We start from the raw sequence: 17,474 nt of genomic DNA on the forward strand, positions 1-17,474 counted from the left end.
CACTAGGATTTCTTTAGTGTCTACCCTCTTAGATTTCTTCCTCCTAAAGTTTTTTTGTTGTACTTCTGCAAAAACTGGAGGTGTCCCCCTCCCAACCTACTAATCTCTTCTTCTGTGCATGGTGGGTGTGGGTGGGTGGGCACTGGTCATGCTCGTTGGGGCTGATGGGAGTTATAGTTCAGCAACATCTGGAGGGTCAAAGATTCCCCACAACCAGGGTACATTAAAAAATGGCACCCACAGCCTGAACATTGGAAACAGGAGGAGTGCTATTCGTTGTGTGTGTGTACCATTGAATGGATAACAATATATGAAGGACTGCTTATGACATTCAAGACATTCAATACAGGATCTCAAAGCAGCTGTCTTATTACAAAAGAATTTCAGAAATAGACTTGAAAGAGAAGTTGCTGAATTACAACTTATTGTTGTTTAGTCGTTTAGTCGTGTCCGACTCTTTGTGACCCCATGGACCAGAGCACGCCAGGCACTCCTATCTTCCACTACTTCCTGCAGTTTGGTCAGACTCATGTTTGTAGCTTCGAGAACACTGTCCAACCATCTCGTCCTCTGTCGTCCCCTTCTCCTTGTGCCCTCCATCTTTCCCAGCATCAGGGTCTTTTCCAGGGAGTCTTCTCTTCTCATGAGGTGGCCAAAGTATTGGAGCCTCAGCTTCACGATCTGTCCTTCCAGTGAGCACTCAGGGCTGATTTCCTTAAGAATGGATAGGTTTGATCTTCTTGCAGTCCATGGGACTCTCAAGAGTCTCCTCCAGCGATTACAACTTATTACTAAACTGAAAACTATGGAGAGACCTGGTCTGAATAGAGATATTGGATTCTTGTCTCAGTACACATGCTAAAGCTATTTTTGGTCATCTGCATACTATCCCTTGCTTTTTCCTGTAGGACTAATTGCAGTTGTTAACAGTCGTCAACAGGTTTACTATACCCATTGAGTCAATCACCCATCTCCCACTACCCTTTTGAGAAAAACCCTACCCCACCCTCCCACTATATATAAGGGTCTGGTGACTTCTGTTTCAGTGTATCTGAAGAAGTGTGCATACACACAAAAACTTATACTCAGAACAAACTTAGTTGGTCTCTACGGTGTTACTGGACTATTTATTTATTTATTTTGTTTGCTTATGTATATTATGTTTTGTCGCTTAATGCAAGGCACTGGTGAGTTCATCACAGCGAAAATACACCAGTTGGGCTAATTTGGCATTCCCACTGGTGCCTTTGAACCATGCTGACCTCAACCCTCCCTGACCTGATGTGTAGCAGCAAAAATGGATGACCAGAGGTCAGGAGGAGGAGGGCATCTAGAGGGCACTACATTGGCCACCCCTTTTGTACGGCCTTGTTCCCAAGCTGGCAATGACAGTTCTCCTTCAATCCTTCAGAAAATTTCCAGCGTCTGTTGACCCAACAGCCTACTCTTGCTGCCTGTTCTGATGATAGGCATGGAGCTTCTAGCAATGGCTGTACTTCTGGTCGCAGCAGGTGAGATCATGCATATGGGAGTCAGACTTGAAGAGCAGATATGCTTGTTTATTTGTTTTTGAAAACTATATACAGCCTTACTTCCAAAAGGAATTCAAGATAGGCAATACATGCTTCTCGGCTTGTGCATTCAGAGAGGGCAGGTGAACTGGAAGGGGGAGCAAAGAGGAGACTGGCTGTACCTTAATGGTAGAGCATTGGGTTTGAAATCAAAAGGTCCAAAGTTCAATCCCCGGCATCTTCAGGTAGTGTTGGGAGAGAACCTGGTTGGAAATCTTGGAGAATGGCTGTCAGTTAGTGTAGAGATGGTACTGAGCTAGACGGACCAATGGGAATGAGCCATAGCTCAACACCAGAACGTCTCCTTTGCATGCAGAAGGTCCCAGATTCATTCCCAAGCATAAGGCAGCTTCCTGTGTTCTTAAGCAACAGGGCCTAGGGGCCTCTAAAGATGGGCAATGCCTGCTCTCTTCCTGGCGAGTTGCTCTTAGCAAGTGCCCAACAATGCCAAGCCACTGGTGCCGACCTGGACAAATGAGTACCATTTTTTATCAGTATCGCTGGTGGCTGGTGCCCTTTGGGACTGGTGGGACAGAAGGCAGGAAGACCAACAGCGGGTGGTGCCAGAGCCAATGACAAACAGAGCCAACTAATTCTAGTTTTGACTCCATCCTCCCCTGGCTGAGTTATACAGGGCAACACTGAAACACATGGGGCGAGGGAGGCAAGCCAGGCAGTGCTAGCCCCTGGATCTGGCGCAAATAAGAAGACAGGCAGGCAGGGCTGGCTGAGGTTGGTGGAGCAGTGTTGTGTTTGCCCTCATCCATATTCTCCGCTCAGCTGGGAGGGTGGGTGGGTGTGTAGATGTGACCATGCCTTGCTGCAGCAGAGCTAGAAGAACATTATTTGCTTTCCTCCATTCCCAACCCTTTGCTGTGATATCCCTGTCCATTTTTTTTTATTATTATAGTGGCTGCACAGAATGGACCAGGATTGCTCAGGGGTTTCCACTGCAACAAAAACTCTCAGCCCTGGACAGCAGCACTGTTTGATGGCTGGAAGTTCCACTGCACAGGGACTCTGATTAACAGCCAGTGGCTGGTCACCGCTGCTCAGTGCTTCACAAATCGGTATGTGTGACTGGGAGGCAGGGGCTGCATTTGTTGCAAAGGACAAGCTGGAGGCCTGTTATTGTGGAACTATGGCTCTGTCTGTGCTATACAGTCAAAGCTGCATCTTACCACTTTGCACCATCATAGCCAGGGCTGAACCAGGATGTTTCGCTGCCTGAAGCAAAACAGAAAACAGCCTCCTCCACCACCACCACCACCGCCGCCATGTTCCCCTGCCACTGCCACTAATGACAATGACTCCTCCACTCTGCCGCCACTGCCTCTGCCACCTGAGGTGGCCCAAGGAAGCCCCAGTATGCTGAAGGTGGCAAGGGAGAAAAAAGAGGGCCGAAAAGGAGGCCAGTTGCGGGATGGGCAGTGGTGGAAGAAGAGGCAGGGATGGATGAGTCGTCACTAGTGGTGGAGAATGAGGAAGAGTCAGTGGCAGCAGGTGACAAGCACAGGAGGCAGTGAGCACCATCGTCCTTGTGGGCCCGGATCTGCCATCCTTCTCAACTGTCCCGAGCCTGCTGCCTGAGGCAGCTGCCTCACTAAGCATCATGGGGTGGACAGCCCTGGTCATAGCTCCCTCCAAAGAAACTGGGGAACTGTTCACCCACTCTGAGAATTGCAGCTCTCTCGGGGGAATAGGGGCCTCCTACGCGGGTGGCACTGTGGGTTAAACCACAGAGCCTAGGACTTGCCGATCAGAAAGTCGGCGGTTCGAATCCCTGCAACAAGGTGAGCTCCCATTGCCCGGTCCCTGCTCCTGCCCACCTAGCAGTTCGAAAGCACATCAAAGTGCAAGTAGATAAATAGGTACCGCTCCGGCGGGAAGGTAAACGGCGTTTCCGTGCTCTGCTCTGGTTCGCCAGAAGCAGCTTAGTCATGCTGGCCACATGACCCGGAAGCTGTATGCCGGCTCCCTCGGCCAATAAAGCAAGATGAGCGCCGCAACCCCAGAGTCGGCCACAACTGGCCCTAATGGTCAGGGGTCCCTTTACCTTTACCAGCTCTCAGCACCATCAAGGAACGAGGCTTCCCAGGATTCTTTTGGGGGAAGCAATGGCTGTTTCAAGCTGTATCACTGAGCTTCAAATGTATAGTGCAGATGGGGCCGTCAGTAAAGAAGGGGAGCTTGGCAGGTCCTGGTCTTGAGAATTAAGGAGACCCCGAGAAATTCTGCTATTCAGAGATTCAGAACTGCCCTAACTGAGAGAGGGAAGGGTAGATATTGAGGGGGAGAAGACCTCAGTTATGGGTGCCAAATGCAGCTCTTCAGACCTCTCTGCCCAGCTCTTGGGCATCTCCCTAGGCCACACCCCCTCTGCCAAGGACACACCCCTCACCAGCCCTGCTCCACACCCTCCTTGCATGCCTTTGCCTGGCTGGAATGTGTCCCTGAACTGTGATGTTGCCTCTTGCTTGTCTGGATGCAGGATGGGGAGAGGAGTGCATCTAGCTTTTGTGTGGCTGGAATGCAGCCAAGTCTACAAAGGTTAGATCCAGGGCTTTTTACCCAGCCAAAGTTGTTGAGCTTTTTTGAGAAGAGCTCACCCTGGAGAGTAAATGACACTCTTGGGGATCCCCATGTGTGCCTTTCAGAGGTGAGGTGTCTTCAGTGGGTTTGCACTGGTGGCTGCTCTTGATAGAACCTTGTTTTCCCCTGAATACCCCAGGCATTGAGCCAGTCTTGGGATGCCCAGTAAAGAGTCACACCGTTGGCCCACCTAGTTCACTATTGTCTACACCGACTGGCAGCAGCTCTCCAGGGTTCCAGCAGCAAATTTCTCCCATCCCTACCTGGAGATGCTGTGGATTGAACCTGGTACCATCTGCATGCGAAGCCAATGCTCTTCCATTGAGCTCTGGCCCTCCCCTTGTGCATCACTATGCTACAAAAAGGCTTCTCCTGCTCAATGCCTTTATGTCAGGCTGCTGTTCAAAGGTGTGCAGGAGCAGGATGGGGAGCAAATTTGGCCACCCTGCTTCAGAATGCCCTTTGAAGTGCCATGAAGCCCTTTGGGGAAATTTTTTATTGGCGTGCCAAGAAGTTGTTTGCCTTGACTTGTCATTAATCACAAACAACTTGGGAGATTCCAGCTCACTGTCCTCTGGCTCAACTTAGCTCTTACACAATTTTCCAATGGCAAACAGCCACATTCTTCCCATGTCAGCTTTCCCCCAAAGTTGTGCTCTCCAGATGTTCCTGGAGTACAACTCCCACCAACCCCTGACCATTGGCCATGCTGATTGGGGCTATGGATGTAAAAAGGCATAATTGTTCATTCTTCCCTATATTAGTCCTGTTTCTGTTTAAGGCAGTTTGTCTGTTATTCAGCTTGCTGTCCACGGTAGCAAAACTACGTAACTTGTGTAATTTATTACGTAAATTGCATTGCCATTGTATTATGCACCAATGAGGTGCAATGCAAATGGGAAGTGGGGTGTTTGTAATCAATTAAATAATTGTTTGTAGGTTCAAAGCAACAGCAAAAATGAATATTGGCAATTTCCCCTCCCATTTCCGTTTTCATCAGAATCCTCTGACATCCCTATCTGGGGTTGATGGAAGTTGTAGCCCAACAACATATGGAGGGCACCAGCTTGGAGAAGGCTGCCAAAGGCGAAATCCAGAGTGGCCACTTCGATGACCTTAGAAGGGGATCAGACCAATTCGTGGCGTGTTTAGAGGCAGACTTTAATCCTGGGGAAAGGAATAGATATATCTGAACCAAATGTAGCGAGGGCAGCCTTGTGCTCTAAAACAAGGATGGGGAGTAATTTTAAGCCTGAGCACCACATTCCTTTCTGGGCAATCATCCGAGGGCCACATGTCAGTGGTGGGTGAGAGCCAGGAGCAGCACAGTCATTCAGTGGGGTGAGGCTGCCACCACCTCCATCAGCAGTGGAGAAGTGCTGGAATCAGCACTGATTTTAGAAGAGATCGTGGCAATCTCTGGTGAGATCTTGGCCGAAATCGCCCAATATATTGTGGGTTGTGCAAGATCTCTCGTGTGATTTTGTCCGAGATCTCTCCATGGAATCCCTGGAATCTCGCCCGAAATTGGCACCGGTGCCTGTGATGCTTCTCTGCTAATGGTGGAGGTGGCAGAATGTACAGTGAAGGTGGAAGCAGGAGCAGGCATGGTACTTTGGTGGTGGCGGCAGCAGTGGCAGCAGCAGGGCAGGACTTCCTGTTTCGCCTCAAGCAGTGCAGGGGTATTTGCTGGACCTGGTGAGACAAGAGGCAAAAGTGGTTAGAGAAATTGAGTTTTTATATATACTGACACTGAAGACAAACTGTGCTTCATCCAGGCAAGCCAAAAGCATTATCAGCATTCAGGACACATTCTAGCCATGCCAAAGCACTCAAGAGGGTACAAAGCAGGGCTGGTGAGGGGGAGTGGCCTGGGAAGATGGGCGTGGCTGGAGAGAGGGTGTGGTCTAGGGAGACTCCCAAGGGCCAGAGAGAGAGACCTGGAGGGCCACATACCTGCTCCAATGCCTTTGGGTGCCTCTTTGTCCTTTACACCTGCTCCTTGTACCACAGTTTCTTCTATGTGGCTCTTGGAGAAAACAGCCTGCTGAGCTTTGAAGGGACAGAACAGCTGAAGATCGGAATCAAGGCAATCCGCCACCCCTTTTACAACAGCTTCAACAAGGATAACGACATCATGTTGGTCAAACTCCTGACCCCCATCAGGTTGACTGACAGCGTCCAGCCACTTGCCTTGCCCAGCAGCTGTGTTGATCCTGGCAGCTACTGTGTCGTCGCTGGATGGGGCACCCCCATTCTGCAGAAAGGTAGTGGGGGTGGGGGTGGGGGTGGGGAGCTGGAAGGAACCTAGGATGTGAACAGGGATGGGGGAGAACTCTGACTCAATTTGCTTTTAAGGGCGGACCTACCTGATTCAGATTTTCTGAAACAGCACACAAACCAAAACGTGGCCGTCTTTCGCAATTCTCTGAATTTTGCAATACGGTTCTTCAGCCAAGTAAATGGGTGCAAAAATGTGTATATTAGGAGAAAGTCTGCATGAAAATGCAGATATTAGGGGAAATAGCACACAAAAATGCATTGCATAATGGGAGTTTATTTTGTAAAAATGTGTACATTTGGCAAAATTGCATACAAAATGTGCTCATTAGGAAAAAATGTGTACTAAAATTGTGGTGGGGTTGAATCCCCATTGCTGATGAAGTGGGAGAAGCCTCTATCACTGCACTTTCTTATCTTCCAAGTTCCACTGATCACCATTTTCCTGATGCACTATGTGGCAGAATTAACATCCTTCTTATTCATTTTTTATTTGAAAACTTAAGAAGGAACAGAAAAAGAGAAAAAGTCAAATAAAATTAAAGAAGAAAGAGATGATGATGACGACGACGACGACGACGATGATTAATATACAAATAATACTAGACCATGATCAGTTCACATTGTGGACACAGTGAGCATCAGTATAGGTATCTTAAATTAAACATATAATTTAATATAAGCCCTCCAGATGTCCTGATAGGTAGCCACACATCACTGATGCCCAGGGCTTTTTTTCAGAGGGAACTTGCCGAAACTCGGTTTTGGCACCTCTCGGGTGGGTTCCGGAACCTCTCAAGTGAGTTCTGGCACCTCGCAGGTGTGTGTCATTGCGATTATAAGAAAAAGAGTGAGGCGTTCATGGTGAGTTCCTCTAGAAAAGTTTCTAGAAAAATAGCACTGCTGATGCCTGTATGCAATATGGTCACATGCAGCCAGGACAGTGAGGGTGCTCAGACCGTTGTGCAATAGACAGTGGGTATGTATTATTCCAGGTTTCAAATATAAGTTTATTAGTCATCATAAGGGCTCACAAAAACCCCACTTGTTTTACTACTATTAATCCCCATACTACAGGGATACAGTTTGAAAGTACATGAACACCCGCAAATTTCAAGGATTTTGCCAATACTAAATTGATGTGACTAACAACTTCAGACCAAAAGGAAAATATATCACTGTACAAACCCACTCCATATGCATCAAATAGACATTCCCAGCTTTACACCTCCTACATTAAACAGTGCCCTCTTATACTTGAAATATTCATACTTGCCGCATCAATCTCAAATTTCAGGTCCAAGGAAATATTTCGTACAGATCCTATAGCGATTTCCCATTGTTTAGGCTGTATAATGTCTTATAATTCCCTGTTCCTCACTTCTCTAAGTTCCTCAACTTCTACTTTGCCAAAATCCATTAAGCATCTATAAACAGCAGTTATAGGTTAGGTTTTCTGTAAGGATTAATGTCCTAACACTCCCTAGCTGGCTGAGAAAGAGGGTGCAGGAATCTGACATTGGCCCCAGAGCAGAAGGTCATGAAAATGGGCAGTAGTGACAGTGACTGAAGGCATTTAGCTTGAGGTCTACAGATGTCAGAGGATTCAAATGGAAATGGAAATGGAAATAGCCAATGTTTGCTGAGTCATCCCACATACAGCCCAAAACTCAATCCAGCAAATACAATCGGTATTTGCTGCTGTAGTTGTTTTCAGTCCACAAATGACACACAATTGATTACTTCCCCCTCACATTTGCATTGTGTTTCCTTTGCATTGAAATGAATGGTGTGGAATACCGTGATAAATACAGGATTAATTATGGATTGTCTCCAATGCTAGTCCTGCTCAGAGGAGATCCACTGAATTTAAGGGATATAATGAAGGACCATTGATTTCAAGGGGTCTACTCTGAGTGAAACTTAGTTGGATTCGCACCTGTGTAGTTTATTCCATGAAATTCTGCTGCAGTGAATACTGAGATGAATAACATTTTTGTTGTTGTTGAAAGCTGCATTGCAGTGGAATGGAAACAGCACTGCATGCGACTAGGCATGGGTTTGGGGTGGAAAATGATGCCTTCTTACACCTAGGAACCCGCCACAAACTCTGTGTGAATCAGCCCCATGAGAAAAGCGAAAGTGTGTTGGCAGTGGTGGGGAATCCAGCAAATAATTAGAGAGTGAGATTTTCTTGCAGCATGTTAAATATCTACTTCATCCATTCCTCTCTCACTTACCCCTGCTCATCCCCACTAGAGTACCCACCAGACATCCTCTACTGCGGAAATATCACCACCTTGACTGACCAGGAATGTTTGGCTGCCTATCCTGCTATCCACTTGGGGCACATGCTATGTGCTACTGTCAAGATGGGTGGATCAGATTCCTGCCAGGTGAGCATGGCCATTCCTACCACCCTCTCCCAACCATAAAACACCACTGCCATCCTAATGTTTGTGTCTCCTGATTTATTCCTAGAGTCTTTGATACTTACTTGCACATGGCTGACGACAGGAAGCATGGAGCCTAGGGCTGTTTACACAAAAATACTTTTAAAACACATAGCTTCCGCCAAAGAATCCTGGAAACTGTAGTTTCCCCTCAAAAACCAACCGTTTCCAGCAATCTTAACAAACTACAGTTCCCAGGATTTCCCAGGAACATGGGTGAGGAGATTAAGAGCTGGCCTCCACCCCTGAAAAGAGAGGTGAGGCCATCCTTTAGTCGCTGCAGGTCCCAGGCTTTATATCCCAGTACTGGCACCTTGAATTGATGGATTTTTTTTACTTCATAACAGCATTTCTTCATTGCCTCCGCAGGGAGACCCTGGCTCACCCCTCATCTGTCGTAACACACTGCAAGGCATCACATCCTGGGGCTTTGAAAAATGCTCTGAGGTAGAAAGCCCCAGCGTCTTTGTCAAGGTCTGCAACTACGTTAATTGGCTGCGGGAGACAATGGCTTTGGCTTAACATCTCTGAGGAATACAACCTAGTATCCCTCCCGTCCTCAGGTTGCAAAATAAAGGCTCTTGAAATATGTCTTGAGTATTGTCTCTTTGCCTTTTGTGTCCTTCCAGAAGTTGGTTGTGCCAGTGGCACCCCTGCTATAAATTGGTGGAGGCTGGTTCATTAGGGTGAGAGGGACACCACATCACTGACCTCAGGTTGCCCTCAGCCAGCTACCATCTGCTTGCCCTTTTATTTACTTCCAGTCCAGGAGGTGGCATTGCCTGTCCTCTTCTTCCTTCTTATTCTCAGCATTGCCATTGTGGAATTCAGCAGAGAGGAGGATGGGGCAGTGTGTGGAGGTAACAGGATGTCCTGGGAGGTTTGCTGTGTTCCAGGTGAAAATATTCATGATGTGATGGAGAAGCTTTGCAGGCTTTGCAGTTTTGCAGTTAAAGTGAATTGACGTGCTCTGTGTCTATTGTGTAAAAAAAATCAATTTTTAAAAACAACTGTCTGTTCTCAGTTGGGAAAGTACACAGAAATTGTACAGAAAGGTGTGTGTTGAATGAATGATGAACAGGAAGGTGTATAATCATCTTGAAAACAAATCAGGATGAATGCCCATTCTTGTATAATCTCCCCCACAAAGAAATGCTGAATAAAAGCATAAAATAATCTAAGCTGTGTGCAGTGCCGGATTTATGTATAAGCTAAACAATCTATAGATTTGGGCCCCACTTTCTTGGCCCCCCCCAAAAAAAATTTAAAGGGAAAAAACCTGGATGTTCATTTCCAAAATATAAGATCAAAAAACAAATAAAATAAAACCTACATACAGCAACAGTGTTTTGTATTGTGTAGGCTCCTATGATGTAAGTAATGGGCCCTGCCTGCTAGCCTGCTCCCTAAAATATCACTGGTTTGCTCGTTTCTGTATATAGGGTGCCTACATTCTGCATGGACTGGTTTCATGGCAACATGTGCAAATGCTTTAAATAAATATTAGGTCCATAAATTACCATACAGCATATATTCAACACAAAAAACAGCGACCATTTGTTGTTGACAAAGGACACCTGGACCTATAATGGGCCCCATTACCTTCAGTAGCTTAGGGCCTCATCAAACGTAAATCCAGCCCTGGCTGGGTGTAAGCTTTGTGCAAGCAAATCAGAATGAATATTCAATAAACAGCTCTTCTGGAGGAGCCTTGGGTGGTGAGTGGCAGTAGTGCCACCTATTGCTGGCTCTGATCTCACCCACTGCCAATATGCAGCCCCTGACCCATGACCCTTGAGGGAATCCAGCCCTGGGCTGGAAAAAACATACACTTCTCCACCCTTGCCCTACTGTGAAGGAAAGATTGTTAATGTTGCAGACGCTTGTCTGTCATCGCTGACTTCATTGTGGAATCTCTGGCAAAGAAACAGCAAAGTTCCCAGGACACTGTTTAGAAAGCCAGCTTTTGAATAACACTAGGGATGTCGTGTTGTTTTAGTTGCCTTCCTCTTGTGCCTTTCACAGCAGCACAACCCTGAATAATTTAGGACATGACTTTTTGAATGACTTCATTTACAAGGGGAAAGCATCATCTGCCATACAGACACCTGTCAGGCTGTTGTTGGAAACACAGGAGACGAGGTTAGGCAAAAAGAAGAGTGGCAACTTTAAATGGCATACAGGGACAGGAGGGAATTTTATTCCATTCGCACTTATAGGCGAACATGCTTCATTCACACTTTTCGAAACAATACGTGAACCCAAACACAGCCATCCCCTGAAATTTGCAATTCTCTGAATTTTGCAAGCCAAGTTATGTGCGCAAGAATGCCTACTGTAAGGTAAAGTGTGCATAAAAATGCCTATATTAGTGCAATTAACGTACAGCATGCATTGTGTTAAGGGGGGAAAAAAACTTTGCAAAAATGCATACACTGGGCAAAATTGCCTTAAGATGTGTATATTAGGAGAGAAAAGTACCAAAAGGCTGATGGATTTCCCTGAGAACTTTTTTTAAAAAACGCAAATGGATATGACAATGAGAAGAATTGAACCTAAGTGAGAAACTGTGAGTAACCAAAACTGACCTAGCCACCCATCCTAGAGGCACAGAATGTAACTGGAAAAAAACTTGCCTGATGCAGATTGCATGGTGTGTGGGTTTTTGTTCGGAAGCTGCTTCTCGCCTCTATACGTATATCAGGGGAAAAGGATACATCTTGTAACATTTGCACTCAGTCAAGTGAGAGGAGGGAGCAGGTTTGGAAGCATGAGTACAAACCAGGAGGCATTTAAACCAGCTAAATTTGCGGTAACAGCAGCAAGAATATTATTGGAACAAAAATGGAAGCGAGAAGAATTGCCAACATTAGAAGAATGGAGGGTGAAAGTAATGGACTACGCAGAATTAGATAAACTAACAGGAAGGATCCGAGACCGGCGGGACCAGAGGTTCACTGAAGACTGGACTAAATTTATGGAGTATTTGAAAAGTATTTGCGATGACCAGATTACGTTTGTAGGTTTGCAAGAAGCTCTGTGAGGAATAATTTAAGAAATATTGTAAAAATGGAAAGGGAGAGGTGATTTGTTAGAAAATGTAAAGGCAATATTAAGTTAAGAATTGCAGGAGGAGTAATTAAGACGGAGGATTATCAGAGGTGCTGAAGGAAGTCCAAACAAAGATATGGGTGTAATAATTTGTGTGGTATGTCTTTAAAATTTTGTATGCTAAATATATATATATATATATATATATATATATATATATACACATACATATATATATATAACCCTCAAATATATATATATTTGAGGACGCGATCCAGCTTCCTGAGTCTCGGAGCAAAGGGATGCCAAGCCAAGGTGGAATCTTAATGATAGCTTTGGCACAGCGTCTGGCTTCCATCTTTCAAAGGTGCTTTAGTAAGAATGAGAGGATGTTCCAGCACAGGAAGTGTGGATTTGCTGAGTGAGCAGTTGTCGCCGGGTTGGCATAATTATCGTCTTGTTGACGCAGAGGCAGCGCTGGAATTGCACACCCACCAGCAGAGCAGAGGCGTTGCTTGCTGTGTTGCAGGCATTATAATTAACTCAGCTAATGCACACTAGGGTATTCCTGAGGGGCACAGATACTTAATAGGATGCTTATCCCCATTGGACAATGCTCTTCATAGTCAGCTTTCCTAGCCCGCCCCAAACAGGAAAGGTCCAGCCTCAAGAAGAGCTGCAGGTGAGGAATGGTGTCGCAGCTCATCACTGGCCAATTATTTTGCAGCTCCATTCATTTAACCACCTGTCGAGACTTGCCAAGAACAACAGCCCTTGCCTGGAAGATTCCCTCTGCTCCTTGTTGCCATACACTTGGCCTGGTAGCTGCACATTTTCAGTGTCTCTGGTGACGTGATTGCCTTGTCCATTAGTTGGAGGGATGGGGGACCTAAGGCTCAGGAGCCAAATGTTGCCCACCAGGCCTTTCTCTTTGGCCCTCGGAACTCCCCGCCACCAGGCAACATCCCTCGCTGGCCCTACTTCGCACCCCAAGCTTTCTGCTTGGCTCAAATGTGTCCTTGAAGGCTCATCATGTCTCTTGCTTGTCTGGATGGAGGGTGGAGAGGTAGGTGTGAGTGCAGAAGCTAGCCTGCTGTATAAAGGTAAAATTTGCATTCATTGCTCCACCTGCTTTGCCTCTAGTCCTGCCCACCACTTGCATGTGGCCCTCAGAAGGTTGCTCAGAAGGGAATGCGGCCCTTGGGGAGAAAAGGGTTCCCCACCCCTATCTTAGCAACCACAGCTCAGTTGGCAACATATGCATCACCACAGAAAAGGAAATACATCACCAGAAATGAAGGCACATACGCGCTAATTTTTTTTTTTGCATATGCTTATGTAAATGTAGCGATGAAAATGTAGACAGAATTACTACAATTTAGATGGAAATGCAAGACATCTCACCGTGGTTGAGAAAACTATGAGTGAGTGACCTGTTTGCCTGCTCCGTTTGTTTCTCAGGTCCAAACTCTTGGCAGGCAACTCCAAGGTCCTTCCTGCTCTCCCTTCTTTCGGGTTTCTTCTTCTTCTTAAAACAGGATTATTTCAAAACCAGTCCTGTCCTATGAAAGCCTTTCAAAGCAGAGGACTGTAACGTAAGACACTTGGCCACCTCACACCTGCCCTGAGTCCTTTACGCCAGGTGGCTAGGTCTCTAAGCGGCCATTTTAAATTTCCCACAATGCCCCTAAGGGACATTAAGGGAAATATAAAATGGCAACCCGCAGCCACCTCACTGACACAGAAGGGGGCCTGTGAGAGAGTGGTTTCCTAAGGCAGCTGTCGCAGCTGGTAGATCACAGAGGCCTGTTGCAATAAGAGAATAACATCACATACTCCGCAACATGTTGAGTCCCAGAACCAGGACACAAGTCTTCTCACATAACCTGTGTGAGAACATGGAGCCCCAAATACATGCTTTTGGGGGGCTGTGCCCTCATGACACCCCAAAACATGTGTTTTGGAGTACTGAACAGCCCCCCAAAAGTTTTTTTTTCAGGGTGAGATCTCATGTGATGGCCTCAGTGCACTTGTGGGGGGGAAATGGGTTGTTCCAGTTTTTCCGGGACAATTTCAAGTTATGATGTCAATTTAAAGAAGCAGGAGGAATAGAGTTGCAAAACTCACCCTTCGGCCTTGATACCCAATGGCCATTTTATTTTGGCTGGCTTTTCTTGCATGTGGCAGGTGTTTTTACACCTGGTTCATTGTTTCACACTGTGGTTCAAACTGCAATTTTAAATGTTGCAAGCAGCCCCAAGTGGTGCTTTCGCAGCCGAAGGGCGGGATTTAAATATTTGCATAAATAAATAAGATTAAAAGCCTACATCCTTTTTTTTTGCTGTGACACCTGATCAAATAGTTTCATTTCGTTCTCCTCATGTTCACACACCCAGGACTACATCACCAGCTCCCGAATTCTCAGATGGCTTCATTGTTATGCGTGATGAGGATCAAGGGGAATCCATTCTATTAGGAAAATGAACGTGTAAGGCAGGTGTGGGGAATATTTGGCTCTTCAGGTGTTGCCAAACTAAAACTCCCATCAGCCCCAGGAAGCACGCCCAATGGCCAGGCATGATGGGAGCTGTAGCCCAGCAAAATCTAAAGGGCCAACAGTTACCTACTCTGGTGTAAGGGATGTGTTATTGTACACAGAACTGTTGAATTGATCAGAGACAGCAACCTTGTGGCCAAGCAATGGCCAATGCATGAACATCTGGACAGATTGTGTTTTATTTTGTATTTTATTCTGTGAACCACCCTGAGATCTCTTGATGAAGGGTGGCATATAAATTTAATAAATAAAAATAAAATAAATTCAGTGGATGGGCAGAATGTGGCCCCAGAGAACAGCTGGAAGGCAGCACTACGCAATTCTCTTATGGCCTCACCCTACCGTAAGATGTGTACACAATTTACAGAATGGTTAGATGTCAATTTGGGACACAATTTGGGACACACTTCCAAGTGGAAGACCCCCCCTCCCAGGAATGTCTGTCTGTCTGTCTGTCTCCTCTACACCTCAGCCTTTATTTCTTTAAAGACTTAGGGTTGTAGCTAATGCTTTTCCAACTCAGCATAGGCCCATTGAAATTTATGGGCATGACACAGTTAGCCCCATTAATTGCAATGGATCTACTCTCAGGAGAATTCCGCTACATACAGCCCTTTCTGAAGATAGATACATATAGAGATAGATAGATAGATGATAGATAGATAGATAGATAAACCACGGATAGCAAAAATGAAATACGTAAATATCTAACAATCTAGAGGGTTGTATTCGGCTAAGTCCAACTCAGAGTAGACCAGTTAAAAGTAACAAACCTAAGTTAGCTATGCCCACTGACTTCAATGGGTCTACTCTGAGTAGCACTAGCGCTGAAGACCACGCCTCCCAGAAAAAACCACATATCTTAAAAGAAGGGGTAGCCAATGTGATGCCATTCCAGATATTGTTGGACTACAGCTCCCATCATTCCTGCCCATTGGCCCTGCTCCTTGAGGCTGGTGGGAGTTGTAGTTCAACAGCGTCTGGAGGGCACCCCCATCGGCTACCCCTGCCTTAGAACCACAAACCAGATGCATCGCTGCTCCAAAGCAGTTGGCATCATCACATAAGCGATTTGATTTGAGTTTCTACTGAAATGAGGCTGCATTTTAATGTTGTATTTTAATCTTGTTTTTAAGTTGTATTTAATCAATTTGTTTTTATACCTGGTGTTAGCCGCCCTGAGCCCGGTCTTGGCTGGGGAGGGCGGGGTATAAATAAAATTATTTATTATTATTATTATTATTATTATTATTATTATTATTAGCCGTGTCAGAGCAATGCAACCGCATCATTTCCTGGAAGTACCTGTGAGTAGGTGCGTGGGGAGAAAGGACATGAGAGCAGCCAAGGAACACTCCCAGGTTGGCTTTCCCCTCACTGGGTAGTGATGAAGATGCCAGGAATATGAGCTTTCTTCCACCACCACAGCTGCATCTCTTCTCCATCCTGCCTTCACAGTGTGTGCTGTTTGTCTGGGTTCAAATGGCGGAGGAAGGATGTGGGATTGCGGTGGCGGCGGTGGCGGCAACTGAGCCAGACTACAGCTCCATAGATTTCTGAGCGTAGGTGGATTGCCAATAGAGTTTGCAAGTCTAGACATCACTTTTGGCCCGGCATGCTTCTTTTGACATCCCTGGTATCACCTGTGAGCACTGAGCAGTGTATCTTCCAGCAGTGGTGGGGATGCTCAGTTTCTTACTCTCTCGCTCTCTGCTTGTATGTTATGTGCAAAAACATCATGATGTTCTTACTAGGGGCTGATGCCACTGCTCAATCCACTCAGTATATCCATCTTGTGTGCTTCTCAGAATCACTTGGTGGGCCTCAAAACGGATTTAATTCAGGATCACGTTTTTCCCCTTTATCAAATGGACTAGTTGAACATTAAGTTCAAGGTTCAATTCTGGTTTGCCCAAATGTTCCTCAGCAATCAATCAATCAATCAATCAATCAATAACTTGGGATGCTGCAAGCTGATGTGCTAAAGTATAAAATAAGAAGACCAAGAAAACTTCTTTTTCAAAAACACAGTAGGATGTCAATTGCTTAATTTATTTTCCCCAACTAATATGATCTTTAAGTTTAAAGGCCCAGGAGTAAGCCTAAAGAGTAAAAAAAAAAAAATCTGTAAGAAAATGAACTTGGAAGAGGAACTGGAAATTGTTCAGAGTTCTACACCATAATGAACTTAATTCACATTCCGTTCACCCAGGAATTCTGGGAACAACTTTCTGGTGCAGTTCAGAGGTTTCCTGTGATCATTCAGGCGTCCCTGGCAGTAATTGCTCCATTGCCAGGACACTCCGTCCAGCCTGCATACTTGCAATTGCTACTTTCCATATTCATGCTTCCCATTTTCCTGACATCTGTCGCCATCGTCAACACCTGTCACAACCACACCCAGAAATTATGTACTTTGCCCACACCCTCCCGGCCAAGTGTTTGCCTTATTATCTCTGTACCTGCTCATGTGGCAACAGGGCCTTGAGGCTGGCAACAGTTAGAGACATCTACATCTTTCCTGCATTGTCAGACTTCTTGGACAAAACAGACAGACGGATCCCCTATCCCTGACTGACCTTAGTCAACCTTGATGTTGTGCTGATTGTCTTCCATGCCCCCAACCCCGTCTTTATCTTCCTAGAATCCTTTCTTAGATGCACTTAGCAGATCATCTGATGAAACAAGTATCTTTAAGATAAGTTTGCAACAGCAGCACACTTCCTGCTCCCATTTGATTCTTTCTCTAGCCTCCTCATCCGGTCGGAGACGGGTGATGAAGATAATCCCATCCGCAAAAGACAAAACAAAGAACTTTTGCTGTATTCTCAATATTGATGTCAGAGGATTCCAAAGGAAATGGAAATTGATAGTGTCTGCTTATTCGTTCCACATCCTGAATGGGAACCAATCCAGAAAATACTATCCATATTCTCTGCTGTTGTGGTTTTCAGTCTACTAAACATTGTT

The 17,474-nt window shown here is 45.7% G+C and overlaps 1 protein-coding gene across 1 annotated transcript; it reads left to right on the forward strand.

The window, feature by feature from the left end:
* Positions 1 to 1,471: 1,471 nt before the first annotated feature.
* On the forward strand, positions 1,472 to 9,418 carry LOC308483177 (trypsin-like; the record flags this gene model as incomplete). The annotated part of the gene is made up of 5 exons (XM_081016763.1): positions 1,472 to 1,511; positions 2,482 to 2,641; positions 6,177 to 6,430; positions 8,703 to 8,839; positions 9,266 to 9,418. 5 exons carry the CDS (start codon positions 1,472 to 1,474, stop codon positions 9,416 to 9,418), a joined length of 744 nt encoding a protein of 247 aa, XP_080872889.1.
* Positions 9,419 to 17,474: the final 8,056 nt, after the last annotated feature.

The sequence above is a fragment of the Podarcis pityusensis genome (genome assembly GCF_964106645.2).
Source record: "Podarcis pityusensis genome assembly, chromosome: 8".
Classification (NCBI taxonomy): Eukaryota; Metazoa; Chordata; class Lepidosauria; order Squamata; family Lacertidae; genus Podarcis; species Podarcis pityusensis.